Source organism: Ambystoma mexicanum, chromosome 9, assembly GCF_040938575.1.
Source record: "Ambystoma mexicanum isolate Mex_15411 chromosome 9, UKY_AmexF1_1, whole genome shotgun sequence".
NCBI classification, from domain to species: Eukaryota; Metazoa; Chordata; class Amphibia; order Caudata; family Ambystomatidae; genus Ambystoma; species Ambystoma mexicanum.
The window spans coordinates 185,669,067-185,682,056 of NC_090931.1; the positions used below are offsets into that span (position 1 = coordinate 185,669,067).

At 46.0% G+C, this 12,990-nt stretch overlaps 1 protein-coding gene across 4 annotated transcripts in view; it reads right to left on the minus strand.

Moving 5' to 3' along the window:
- UBE4A (ubiquitination factor E4A) overlaps window positions 1-12,990 on the minus strand; it is a 915,337-nt gene that overhangs the window by 226,590 nt on the left and 675,757 nt on the right. For all 4 annotated transcript variants that reach the window (XM_069614443.1, XM_069614440.1, XM_069614441.1 and 1 more), the window contains 2 exons: window positions 3,480-3,580; window positions 2,992-3,105 (listed from right to left, as the gene is read on the minus strand). In XM_069614443.1, the coding sequence (XP_069470544.1) occupies window positions 2,992-3,105; window positions 3,480-3,580 (215 nt within the window). The remainder of the gene's footprint in view (window positions 1-2,991; window positions 3,106-3,479; window positions 3,581-12,990) is intronic.

Consider the following 12,990-nt stretch of genomic DNA (forward strand, 5'->3'; position numbering starts at 1 on the left):
GGGCCTCAGTCGTGGGGACGTCTCGGGACTCCTGTACTGCAATGGGAAGGTCAGCAGCACATCACGGTTTCAGCTCCTCGCGTCTATAGCAAATAGCAACACCACGGTTATCAGATACCACTTCAGCCTCCCCTCTGGGGTCCAGCACTCTGTTGAGGTGGCTCAGGCTTGGTCAGTCCTGCTTCAGGGAAGTCCGGAGGAGCCTCCTGGCGCTCGGGTCTAACTTAAAAGGCATGCACTCGATCTGGTGTTCCTCTCCCTGCCACTTCGGTTCCAGCAGCAGCAGCGGAAGTACAGCCAGCTCCGAGAGGATGTCCAGATGAGTTCACTTTGAGGTTCATTGGTCCCACCAACCCAAGGGGAGAAGTCGTCCTTGCAAGGCTGCGCTAGTCAAGCAAATTCGGAGCTTCAGCACAGCAGCAGGGCTTCACTGGGAAAACCAACGGTCCAGGAGTTGCATAAGGCTTCTCTTCCAAGTTCTTCTTCGATTCCTTCGGCAGCGTTCGACAGTGCCTTCCAAGGCAAAAGCCTCGCCTTTTTATGCAGGTTTCCGCCATTCATTTCAGCCTAGCTGTCAATCACACAGCAGGGTGGTTGTCCTCCAAGGACAGCCAGCCAGCCAGCCAATCAGCCTTGAGTGCATTCCTGTAAACAAGGGGATTAAGCACAGGGATTTTCGGGCACCTCCCCCACTTCCTACCCCAGCCACACATACTGGAGCCAGAGGCAGGCTTCACTTGTGAATAATGCCAAAGACAAAATGAACAAAGGGACCAAATCTGGTTTGGCGCGCAGAGTAAATCTCAGGAAGGACCTTTCCAACAAGAAATGGTGAAAAAACAAGACCGTGGCCATTTTGACAAAATGGGCACCCATGGGTGCCTTACTGCAGCTGCGAACGCAGCCCGCTATAGAAACACACAATGGTAGTAAAAAGTAAACCACTGCCAACAGCCATTAATTGTAGAAAGGTTAACAAACATGTTACATGAGAAACTAGACAAAGGGGATACTAAGTAACCCCTCCAGCACCGTATTGTAAGATAGTGTGTGCTGGGTCTAGAAAGTTAGAAACATGTAAGTAAAGTCAATTTCACTTCACTGCTCTTGGCTTGGAAACAGTAGTTTCACCAAGAGAAGGTATTTAAACCTTTGGAAAATCTAAGACTTCCCTGTGCCACTGCACTGAAGGTGCTGTGTGTCACCATGTAAAGATGATGCCTATGGCGTTTGTCAGACTCCAAAGTCAAAATCACAGAAACATACATGTGAAAGTGGGAAAAAGGTCTCACTCTCCAGGTTAGAAATGAAAAGTCCTAAAATCCAGCAAAAAGAGCTGGGGTCTCTAAGGTAGAAGGGAATTAGCACATTTCTGAGAATTCTCCCTAACAGACGGATGTCAGGAGAGTGTTTAACTGCAGAGTGTGTGGTGAGGGCAGCTAGGTGAAGCCGGTGGCCACGTTTGAAGGTCTTTGCCTGGATCTCACACAGCCTGGGTTAGTGAGTCTTTCAGTGCACCCTCATCATGGGACCTGGACCTTAGGCTTCAGAAAGGCTCCTCTTCTTGGCAGAGAGCCACAGAGCTTGAGTACTTTGTCTTCATGCCTCTAGACACTTTGTTGGGTCACAAAGGGTGGGTCACAAAGACTGTTCATCCCAAATGCAGCATCCCGTGGGCTCTCATCAACACAGGACCAGAAGCAGAGGCCCTTCATCTTCAACCCAAGTCCAGCCTAGCAATCCTTAGGACAGTTACTGCCAAACCGTGCTGCAAAAGTTGTCAAATAAAATCAACCAACAGTGACTGCAGTTGTTCCCAATGGCCTTGGCCTAGACTTACCTACTGCCATTGTCTGTCCTAATCATAGTCCAAGGCACTGGTTAACATACCTGTTTCTGTGTCCCTGTGGACCTAATTCAGTTTTATGCAGCATAAATTCCTGCATAGCAGCTATCTTTGGCCTACCTTTGGGTGGTGGAACCTGGGTGTAAGAATCTTGTCTGGGGTCCTTCTAAACATCCAGGATTGTCGGAGGCCCATTAATACACAACACACCTATGATCCCTATACTAAGAAAAGTGTCACTATCTAAAGAAATGGACTACTGTATTGAGCATATTGCTTCAAATGAGAAAACATTTGCCCATTACATCTAACTCAAAGTACCGACAATTTGGTTACTTAGCGGACATTTTGTTGAACACGTTTGTAGGTGAGGGTTGGAATCATGAGGTTTAGTGTGTTGGTGTTGCTTTATAATTTTATAAGGCCTATGATACCTACACTAACCTCTTTTCCCATCAATGTAGTTCTTGTAACAGTATTGCATTGAATTTTATCAATTTTCAATTGTCTTCCATTTAGACACCTTAACTGTGATTGCATATATCTGTATATGGTTGTTACTTACTTGTAGTAGTCTAGCTTAATGCATTTGTATTGTGAAAAAAGTATATTTCTGATACTTAAACCAAAGTGGGCAAGCTATTGCTTGATACTCTGTTGCATATGTTCACTGTACTTTACACCTAGCTCCTGATTTCCTTACCCTAAATGTCTTACTGCTCAGTCACTCCGCCAAGTGATTTTGGTTAGAAGTTTGTGTTAAACCTAGCAGGTACACGAAGATTAGCTTCCCAGACCCCTACACTAGTAGTGGCCCTGAAAAACCATCAACGTTCAGATCAAACAATAACCTCGCTCGCGAGGGCAACTAGTGCTGAAGTTGCAGTCCATACAAGCATAGCTTCAGTTCTCCAAAACCGTTCTGTGGATTCATATCCTATAGGGATCTTCCAGCAAGCTTCAGAAAAGTTCCTAAATGCATGTAAATCTATGAAAGATTGCAACGGAAAGCTAGCATAACTCACCGCTCCTATCACTGGGCCAGCATTCAAGGAGACATTAAAAAAATAAAAAGGGAGGGTAACACGTGTCTGTTTGGACAAGAGCACAGCCAGGGGACCTGGGGTCTCATGGTCACCCCTTACCTGGATAGCTTCATCCAGCAGGAAGATCGCATCATTCATGAGCAGATTAAGGAAGCGTAGAAAGAGTGGAGGGTTCATGGCCTCAAGGTTCTCTGAAGCATAGTTTGCCAATTCCTGCAATAGTAAAGCACACTCTTAGAAAGCAGGGACTCTGCTGTGGCATCAACATCATTTAAATGGAGTAGGGGAGAACCAGTGTGTTTAAGTCGCGTACATAGCGAACAGTGACATAAGCCATTAACTGAATCTTCTGCAGACAAGTGCTACATTTTCAGACAAAGTCTACAGGCTCCAATCAGGAAAAAAAAAGTATTGTGCTGATGTAGCGTCTTTTTCCCCACCAGCGTACAGGCAGACATTGTAGGTTACAAACCAAGCCCATAGCAGACTATCTCCCCCCAACTGTGTGTACGCAATCTAGTCCATGCCCTCAAAAATAGTACCTAGAATGCAGAAGGCTACATGAAGACATTGACTAGGTTTCTCACCCTGATGCTTTTCCGGTACGAATCCTGCCCCCACATGTACTTCAGGATTGGATACATGGGCCTACGATAGTTAAACTTTTGCTCAAACTGATGGGGATCCCCTGCAAAAGGATGCCAAAAAAAGAAACAATTATTAGTTCGAAAAAGGACAACACTCTAGTTTATACCTCTAAAACCAGTAGGATGCAGACTTCTCATCCAGGGCTACCTTGTCCAATCCACACTTTCACCTCTACATTCTTTTGAGCACTTCATTCACAGAGCCATCCAAAAATTCACAAACACGACCCATTGGCAGTGTCCTCACCAGGTCTGGGAGGTGCATTGTGTATACAGCCAGAAAATGAAGTAGACTACAACGTTAAATCGTCAAAGGAGGCATCTGCAGCATACCACCAACCAAATCCTAACCCATTATTATTATTATTATATAACCCTAAGCCTCCCAACATCTAGAAGGCCAATGTGATCACTTTTACTATACATTCTTTAGTTCATCGTTTTTGATCACCTTTTGTACCAGTTCACAGAGCTGGTGAGAAACAGTCATGTTTCCATAGTTTCCTTTAAAAACAGGAATGCCGCCAAAAAAAAGAGAAAACCACCTGATTAATCTTTGGATAGGTGGAAATGAGAGGCTGACTTTCTGACTGTCCCCGTTAGCAACACAACCAGAAAAAAGACTCTCCTGCAGAACTACTTGGTGTGAAGTGATGCTATTATAATAAAAGTGAACTGTTGTATTTACCTCTTGTTGATAAGAGAGTAATTTGCTCTAATGGGGTCCTGTTACAGTATTATCAAGGCTGTTTGGAAAGAATTATCTTTTGGCAATTCTTCCTCTATAGTTCCATGTACCCCCAAATATTTTGTTTTACTTTTGAACCTGTCCTGACTTTGTACAGGGAAGTGAAGCCTTCAGTTTCACTCCTTGTCCTTTTGCTCATTTTGTTCTGGGGAAACTGATCAGTCCTTCAGACTATCAGTACTGGGAAGCTAGGTTTCCCTTTTCAATTTTACACTTTACATTTTAACATTGCACACAATCTTACAATGCAGTGCAATGTGGATACTTTTGTATCACCCTAGTCTTTCATACTTGGCATTTCTGGCTACATTTATATGTGCCTAAAGACAAGGTCATTGCAGCAATTATATTTTTATCATTTCCTTCCGATTTCTAGTGTGTGCATTCGCGTTTACAGCGTGTGGCTTCTAAACAAAGGCAGTGCCCTAAAATGGCTACGCCACCAGAGATTTCATTATTTTTGGGCTATGTTGTTGTTTGGCCTTCTTGCTGCCTTGCTAGGTCAGAATATCCCATATAAGGCCATGCACTTGCCTGGGAAAGCTGCTGCTTTCGCGTGCTAGTGATGCCTTTCTGTGCATGGCTCAGGAAGTGGGAGGGACTGTCTGCCAGAGAGTCTAGGTGTGTGGCATAATTGAAACCAACGTTGGTCCCTGATTGGACCACTGCTGGTAGTTTGCATGATGTAGATCCTTACCAGTGGGGTCTTGGACTCACTACCAGGCTGGATTTTGGTTAAGAAGAGGACTCCTGCAGCAATTTCACTAGATCAGTATTGGCGCCAAGAACCTGTCTAGAAGAACAGCCAAATTAAGAACCAAAGAACACTCCTGAAGAGGCCTAGCATCCCTTCCTGCATCTGGTTGGTGAAGCCCTCTTGGACTATCTGATCTGCGACGTTCCCGAGAGGGACTTCAACCGTTGGGACTAAACCAGTCTTGAAGAGTTCTTGAGGATACAGCTGTCCTGAGCCTTCGGATGTGTCCCTGGACCACCTGGTGGACTGACTAGCTCGCGAGTGGGCTACCTTGCTAGAACCGTCGCTGTTCTGCGTTTAGAGCCTTCCTCTCAAATTTCAGCCTCCCAAGGGATCCTGCTCTGGAAGATCATCTAAAACCGCGACTGGAAGGATGCCTGCTGTCATCTGTGTGCCATGGCCGTCACTGGAACCCGCCTTCCCCTATCCTATGACGTGTCCTGAAGGTCTGCATTGGTGCTTTCTGCATTTCTCCATCGCCAAGGTTTGCACTCTGTTCCTGGGCCCGACCCGGATAATCCTTGCAACCAACCTCCAGCAGCCTCCAGTCAACCCATTCAGTCCTCTGGGAAAATCGGAGTCAGGAGGGTTAAGTAAATACAAAGCATTTGTCTCTCCACCCCCGGTCCTCTATAGGATAACAATGAGAACAAGTCTCTTCGTATCCTTCTATTCCACTGCTTTTTGGTTGTCATACCCTGGGCAGTGGAACCTGAAAGGTAAGAACACATTATTTACTTACCAGTCACTTTGTTGCATTACTTCTTTTGCACATTCACCAACACACGTACTTTACCTGCATCAGATACATTCTGGGGAGAAGCATTGTGATCTATGGGCACAAGGTCCCACTTTTCATAGGGACTGAACTTCTGAATCTAGGGCATATTTCTTGTGACTTGGTTCCATTTTACTGCATCACTTACTTACCGACCTTTATTGATTTAAGTCAATTAATGCATTTTAATAACCTATGATGACTGTACATATGTTTATTGGAGTTGTGTGATATCACCTGCTTTTTTCTTTTTTTAGTGTGTGTTTTGGGCCTAGAATAAATATAGTAGCTTCGTACATTCCTGTTCAAGTTGAATTACTGTGTGCTTCACTGTGTGTCCTCATTGTTGACCGCTTGCCCCACTCACACGCTCCTGAGAATAGCCTTGTCTGCTCTCTGTTGCTACATTGATTGGATTTTGGCTAACCTTTGACAAAACTAGAGTATCTATCTTCAAAGCACTGAAAACGTCAGGCAGGGTGAGTAGCACTCTTCACTTTTCCAAAAATAGTAAGGTCCGGACATCAAAGTTGAAAATAAAATAGTCTTTATTTATGCTTTGCAAAGTGGCAAAAAAGGTTAAAAAGCGATTACAGTAAGGCTCTCCCAAAGTGCAAAATATCTGTGCGCGTGATCACAACACATATATATATATATATAATACATTACTCACCATAATCATATTTCTGATGCTTGTATCTGCTTAGATTCACATGCTGTGCATAGGCCGACATCTAGTGGAAGCTGCAGAGTATTTGTTTTTCGAAACTCGAAAATGGGCGTCGACAAGGGGCTTGCCAGTAATACTATCCCTAGTGTGATGTCCACTGTACCCATGATCCCTCACGTGTGTAGGACCCTCAGATTGTATTTTTTTTGACATGAGGTAGCATGAGGAGTAGCGCGAGTACAGATTATCCAAGCAGATAAAGGAAGATAAGACTACAAGTATCCATGCGCCTTCTCTCAGAGGGGAGGAAGGGTGGGTCGCATGTGAATCTAAGCAGATACAAGCATCAGAAATACGATTACGGTGAGTAATGTATCCCTTCTGAGGCTTGTGGAATCTGCTTATATCACATGCTGTGCATAGATTAGCGAGCAGTATTAGAAGGAGGTGGGATGTGAGAAGGGTCCGGAGCAAACAGATGTCTTAGAACCGCTTGTCCCACTTGGGTATCGGTCTTGGAATGAGTGTCAATGCAGTAGTGCTGAGTAAAAGTGTGAATAGAGCTCCAAGTAGCTGCTTTGCAAATGGTGTCAAGGGGGACATTTGCAATGAAAGCCAGAGTGGCCCCAATGCCTCTTGTAGAGTGGGCTCTTGGCGTGAAAGGCAGAGTTTTTTCTGAAAGGGAGTAACACAGCTGGATACAATTAACAATCCACTTAGAGATGGCACCTTTAGAGACACAATCTCACTTTTTGCCTGTAGCTACAGAGACAAACAGTTGGTCTGTTTTTCTTAGCGGCCTGGTCTTGTCTACATAGTAGAGGACTGCTCTTCGCACATCTAGAGTGTGTAGTTTCACCTCAGCCGAGCTCTTGGGTTCTTGGAAGAAAGCCGGAAGCTCAATGGACTGGTTAACGTGGAATTTAGAAATAAATATAGGCGAGAACCTAGGGTGTGTACGTAGAACCAGTTTACCTTTATGAATAGTAAAGAAAGGATCCTGCACTGACAGAGCCTGAATTTCACTGACCCTTCTTATGGATGTAATGGCTACTAAGAAGGCAGTTTTATAGGTTAGGTGTTTAAGACTGGCTTTATGCATGGGTTCAAATGGTGGCCCCATGAGCTTAGCAAGCACCACATTAAGGTCCCAACCCAGTGGTGGGTTAGAAATTGGAGGGTGGAGTCCTTTTACCCCTTCCATAAAAGCTTTAACCACTGGTACTTTCCACCACGAAACCTTGTTATGGGAGGTGGTGTAGGCTGACAGAGCCGCCAGGTGTACCTTAAGTGAATTAAATACCAACCCTGCCTCCAGCAGGTGGAGCATGTAGGTGACAATACTGGAAGGAGTGCAATCAACCAGGTTGATTTGTCTATTCTGGCACCAGATAACAAATCTTTTCCATTTGTCAAAATAACAGTGCCTAGTGTTTGGCTTCCTAGATTCCTTTAGGATGTCCATGCACCTCTGTGGTAAGTTGAGGTGTCCAAACTCTGACTTCAGGAGCCATGCTGCCAAGTTCATTGAGCTGGGTTGAGGATGCACTGTTTGGCCTTGGTGCTGGGATAGTAGGTTGTACCAGCACGGGAGTCTGATGGGTTCGCACGCTGCTAGTCTGCGCAGGTGTGGGAACCACGGTTGTCTCGCCCACATGGGAGCATCTAGGATGAGCATCATCGATTCCTTGTGCATCTTGTTGACCACCTTCCTCATTAGAGGTGGTGGTGGAAAAGCGTAAGCAAACATCCCTGACCAGTTCGTCCACAGGGTGTTCCCCCTTGGAGCCTGGTTGGGGAAACCTGGATGCTAAGTCTGGGCATTGTCTGTTTTCACTTGTGGTGAATAGGTCTATAGTGGGGAAACCCCACTGTGAGAAGATGTCTTCTACGACTTCTCTGTGTAGACACCATTCGTGTTCTCTTGGGAGGGGATCTCTGCGCAAAGCGTCCGCTAGTGAATTGAGATCCCCTGGAACATGTTGAGATGACAGGTAGATGTTCTGTCTGAGTGCCCAGATCCACATTTTCTGGGCAAGCTTGGAAAGATTTGGCGAACGAGTCCCTCCCTGCTTGTTTAGGTAAAACATTGCTGTTGTGCGGTCTGTCAAGATCTGCACTGACAGGTTCAACAGGTGGGGCTCGAAAGCTTGAAGCGCCCTGAATACTGCCAGAAGCTCTAGCAGATTGATATGATTCTTGGCCACTGTGTGAGACCAGAGACCCTGAGCTGTGTGGTGAAGGTAGTGGGCTCCCCACCCTGCCAGGGAGGCGTCTGTTGTGACAAAGGCCTGTATCTCTGGATCGTAGAAGGGCTTCCCCTTCCTAAGATTCTCTCTTGTCCACCAGCGAAGACTCTGTACTAGTGTTGGCGAAATGACCACTATATCGTCCCACTGACCGCTTGCTTGAGACCACTGTTTCGCCAACCATTCCTGCATGGGTCGCAGGTGCCCGTGGGGAACCAGGTAAATGCAAGATGCCATCATGCCTAGCAAACGCATAGCTTTGCACACCCTTATTTGGCGACCAGCCCGATATTGAAGAATTTGCAGCAACACATTTCGAATTCTTTCCTCTGATGGAAACGCCAACCCCTCTTGGGTATATAGGACAGCTCCTAGGAACTGCTTTGAGGTGCTTGGCACCAGGCTTGATTTTTTCTTGTTGATTGAGAAGCCCAATTGGAAGAGGAGGTTGATTGTTCTTTGGATGTTTAGTCTGCAAATTAGAGGGGTGGGGGGGACTCCCCTGTAATGAGCCAGTCGTCCAGGTAAGGGTACACTGGGATTGTCTCCCTGCGTAGGTGCGCCGCCACCACCGCCAGTACCTTGGTGAATACCCTTGGAGCTGAGGCTATTCCGAAGGACAGCACCTTGAATTGTGGTAGTGCTGGTTGTCTATCTTGAAAACGCAAGAATCTTCTATGCGCTTGGAACATTGAAATATGAAAATAGGCATCTTTCATATCCAATGTTGCCATGTAATCCCCTTTTTGGGTAGGGGAGATTACCTCTAGTAGTGTAGTCATGCAGAATTTTTGTGGCTTGACATACTTGTTTGCAGGGTGCAAATCTAATACTGGGTGCATTGTCAGATCTTTTTTGGCACAAAGAAGTAGGCTGAATAAATACCCCCGTTTACCTGGTTGAGCGGGACGACTTCTATGGCGTCCTTTGCTAGCAGAAAGGCAATCTCCTCGAGGAGGATCCTTTGGTGTTCCAGCGAGTGTATTTTCTGTCGCGGAGGATGGTCGTGGCGGCGCCCTAGCAACTCTATGCAGTATCCTCCGGACACTGTGGACAGCACTCATCTGTCCGAAGTGATCCCCTCCCATGCGTGGGTGAAGGTGGAAATGTGCCCCCAACTGGGGATGCATGGGAGGGGACCTGAAGCGGAACCTCACTGCTTGTTGGGTGGCGTACCACCTCTGGCGGGACTGCCTCTACCCCTAGTGCGGCCCCTGCGTTGCCCGCTGGGGAAGCCCTGTGAGAAATGGGATTGTTACGCCATGAGGTTCCTTGATTCTGGTAATAATTTGAACCCCTTTGGGAACTTTGGCCCCGAAAGCGGCGAAAATTGCTGTTTCCCCCTCTGTCCAGAGGGTTTATTGGTGAGTTCGCCAAGAGATTTTAAGATCTCGTACTCCTCCTTTGCCGTCTTAAAAAGCTTTCTCCACTGCCTTGCTGAATAGTACATTCAGCTCCACAGGCATATCTATCAGAATTGCTTGGGCTTCAGGTTTGAACCCTGACTGCCTTAGCCAAGCATGACGCTTTATAACAGTGCCTTCGGCGATTAACCTCCCAGCATTATCTGCTGCCTCAAAGTTTGTTTTTAGCATGCAGCCTGATACAGACCTTCCATCTGCTGCCAGTTGAGCCAACTGGCTCTTTAAGGGTTCCGGTGCGGAGGATACCAAAGCGGATACCTCCTCCCACTGATGGCAATTGTAACTTGCCAAGATGGTGGCACTGTTGGCAATTAGTGCCTGATAGGCAGAAGTGGAGGCAACCTTTCTACCCAGAGCATATATTCTTTTACTGTCCTTAACAGGAGGTGCTTCCGCAGAAGCAAGCGGTGTACACGCCCTCTTTCTGGTGGTTGTTACGACCAGGGAATCCGGTTTTAATTGGCCCCTAATGTACAGGGGATCTGAGGGTGCGGCACGGAACAATTTCTCGACTCGTGGATTAACCGCACAAGTGAGATTTGGGGTTTGCAATGAGGGATCAATTCTACGCTACCTCATTGAGGAGGGGTTTGTTACCTATAGGTGAGTCATGCACCGGGGGGTCTTTAGGAACTGGAGAGTCAATATTGTAGGCTTCAGCCGGGACCCACTGCCAAGTAACCCACCAGGTCCCACAATTTCCAAAATGGCGCTATTATTTTTCCATAACTCTCAAGACTAAACCCCTTGGTTATTTCTAACCTAAGCCTTTCTGTCCCCCTTTGTTGCACTATTATAGGGACAGGAGTCATAAGGATTAGGACAAGGTATCAGCCATTTGAGAACTTTGGTAACACAAAAGTGTAACGGCAGCCGCACACGAGGTTGAGGGACGGCCTAGGACGCCAAACCAGACACGACCTAAGACTTGGGATCAAGCTATCGGCAGGTAAAAGTCACTACCGATACATAAGAGGTTTTCATTTTCATTTTTAATGCACTGAGTCCGACATATACTGACTTATTTTGAGAGAGGGAAATTCAAAATCTTCCCCCCTTTTTTTCTTTTCTTTTTCCATATCCATACAGGGTCTTCAAAATAAGACGCCCTGATGAAGGCGGACGAACAAAGTAGATTGACCGCCGAAACGTGGAAAGTTTGGTTGAACACCAAACCCCACGTAGGCAAAGAATTCTTTTACTAGGCAAGACCCAGATACGTGGCTAAAACAAAGCCCCAGAACAATTCTCAGAACCCTCATTAACCCCTGTCTCGTTTTCCAAAACAGAATAATTACAAGGAAACGAAATAGGGAGTTCTTTTCAAGATATCTACTACAGAGGGTTAAATCAGGGAACTGAATTCAAGTCTTTCCCTTTCAAAAATTCACTCTGAATGTCACATTTTGAAATTTTAATTTTGTCAGATTGTGGAATGTTTTTTGTGATGAACCATGAAGTTAAATGTTTTTTCTTTTGATTATGATATGTTCACTATGGAATACATCACGGACTTCTATGTTGAGCACCGATTATTTTTGTATTTTTGTATTAATGTTTTCTAATTTTATTTACAAGAATGAAACAGCACATGTGATTGAAAAGGTTTTCTCTCTCCAACCAGCTCAATTATTCTAGGATGTCTATAAACAATTTGATTAGATGATTGATGCAACCTTAAGGTCACCTGTAAAGCAATAATTAAGTGACCTCCCCAAAATTGTTTTTTCTGTTGAGATAATAGGGTGGGATACATCTTTATGTATATATTCAGCCTCATCCTCATCATGGTCCTCGACATCCCCATAATAAGAGACACCCGTCTGGTCATAAACCAATTGCGGTTCTGTTTCATTACACTATGAATCAGGGTGGTAAGGTTCAACCACAAAGGTGTCTGACTAAGCCCTGAACCGGGGCGTCAGAGCGGAGTTTCTTAGCAGGGGGTTGAGAGGACTTGGGTATTGCCTTGGACCCTGAGGGAGCAGAGGTAGGAAGGGGTGTTGGAGTAACTATAAAAGTAATTAGGGTCCTTTTCATAGAAGTCTGCCATGAATGATAACCTTCTCATGACCCTATCAATGTCAGCTGAGTTCCAGAGCTAGGAACAACAACATGTTCTAGTTCCTCATCAGTGCCCATATCCTGAGCAGTGGGAGGAATAAGTTTACTCTTAGTGGTAGGATCTAAGCCCTTGGACTTCCCTATTGATTTAGGGGCTTTATGCTTCTCTTTATGAACATGGGGTTCTGAAGATGTCTATGTTGTTTATCCCCTCCCCCATGACTAAAAGGAGTGTTTCCCAGTGTTTTTATGGGCCTCTGAGGGGTTTGATGCCTCGCGTCGAGTTTGGGCAGTAGGATTCGAAGAAGGATGTCGAATCTCGGGTGTACGGTCAGACGTCTCACGTTTAGCCTGTGGAGGATAGAGGGCGGATTAGTCATCTGACGATCAGGCCTCAGGGACTATTGATCGTGCGACACCTTTACCAACTGAAGTCGGTTGGGCTTTGTCATGAGGCGAACGCCCAGAGGACACAGATTCGTTGGACCGCTCTCTTGGTGTCGTACGGTCACGGCCGGGGTTGATGTGCTTAGTGGAGGTAGAATGAGTAGCGCTCTTGCCGCCACGTGTCCGAAGTCACCCTTTGCCATTCACCGTCCAATTTGGCGGCGTTGCTGCCATCAATGAATGTCCCCTCTACTTCCATGGCCTCTAGTTGCCTGGCGTAGTGGGCCCAGCGCTTAGTTGAGCGGTCCTTAAGGGTTTTCGGCTTGAAGAGCTTGCAAGCTCGACAAGTAGCGTCGGGATGGCCTTGTGGGAGA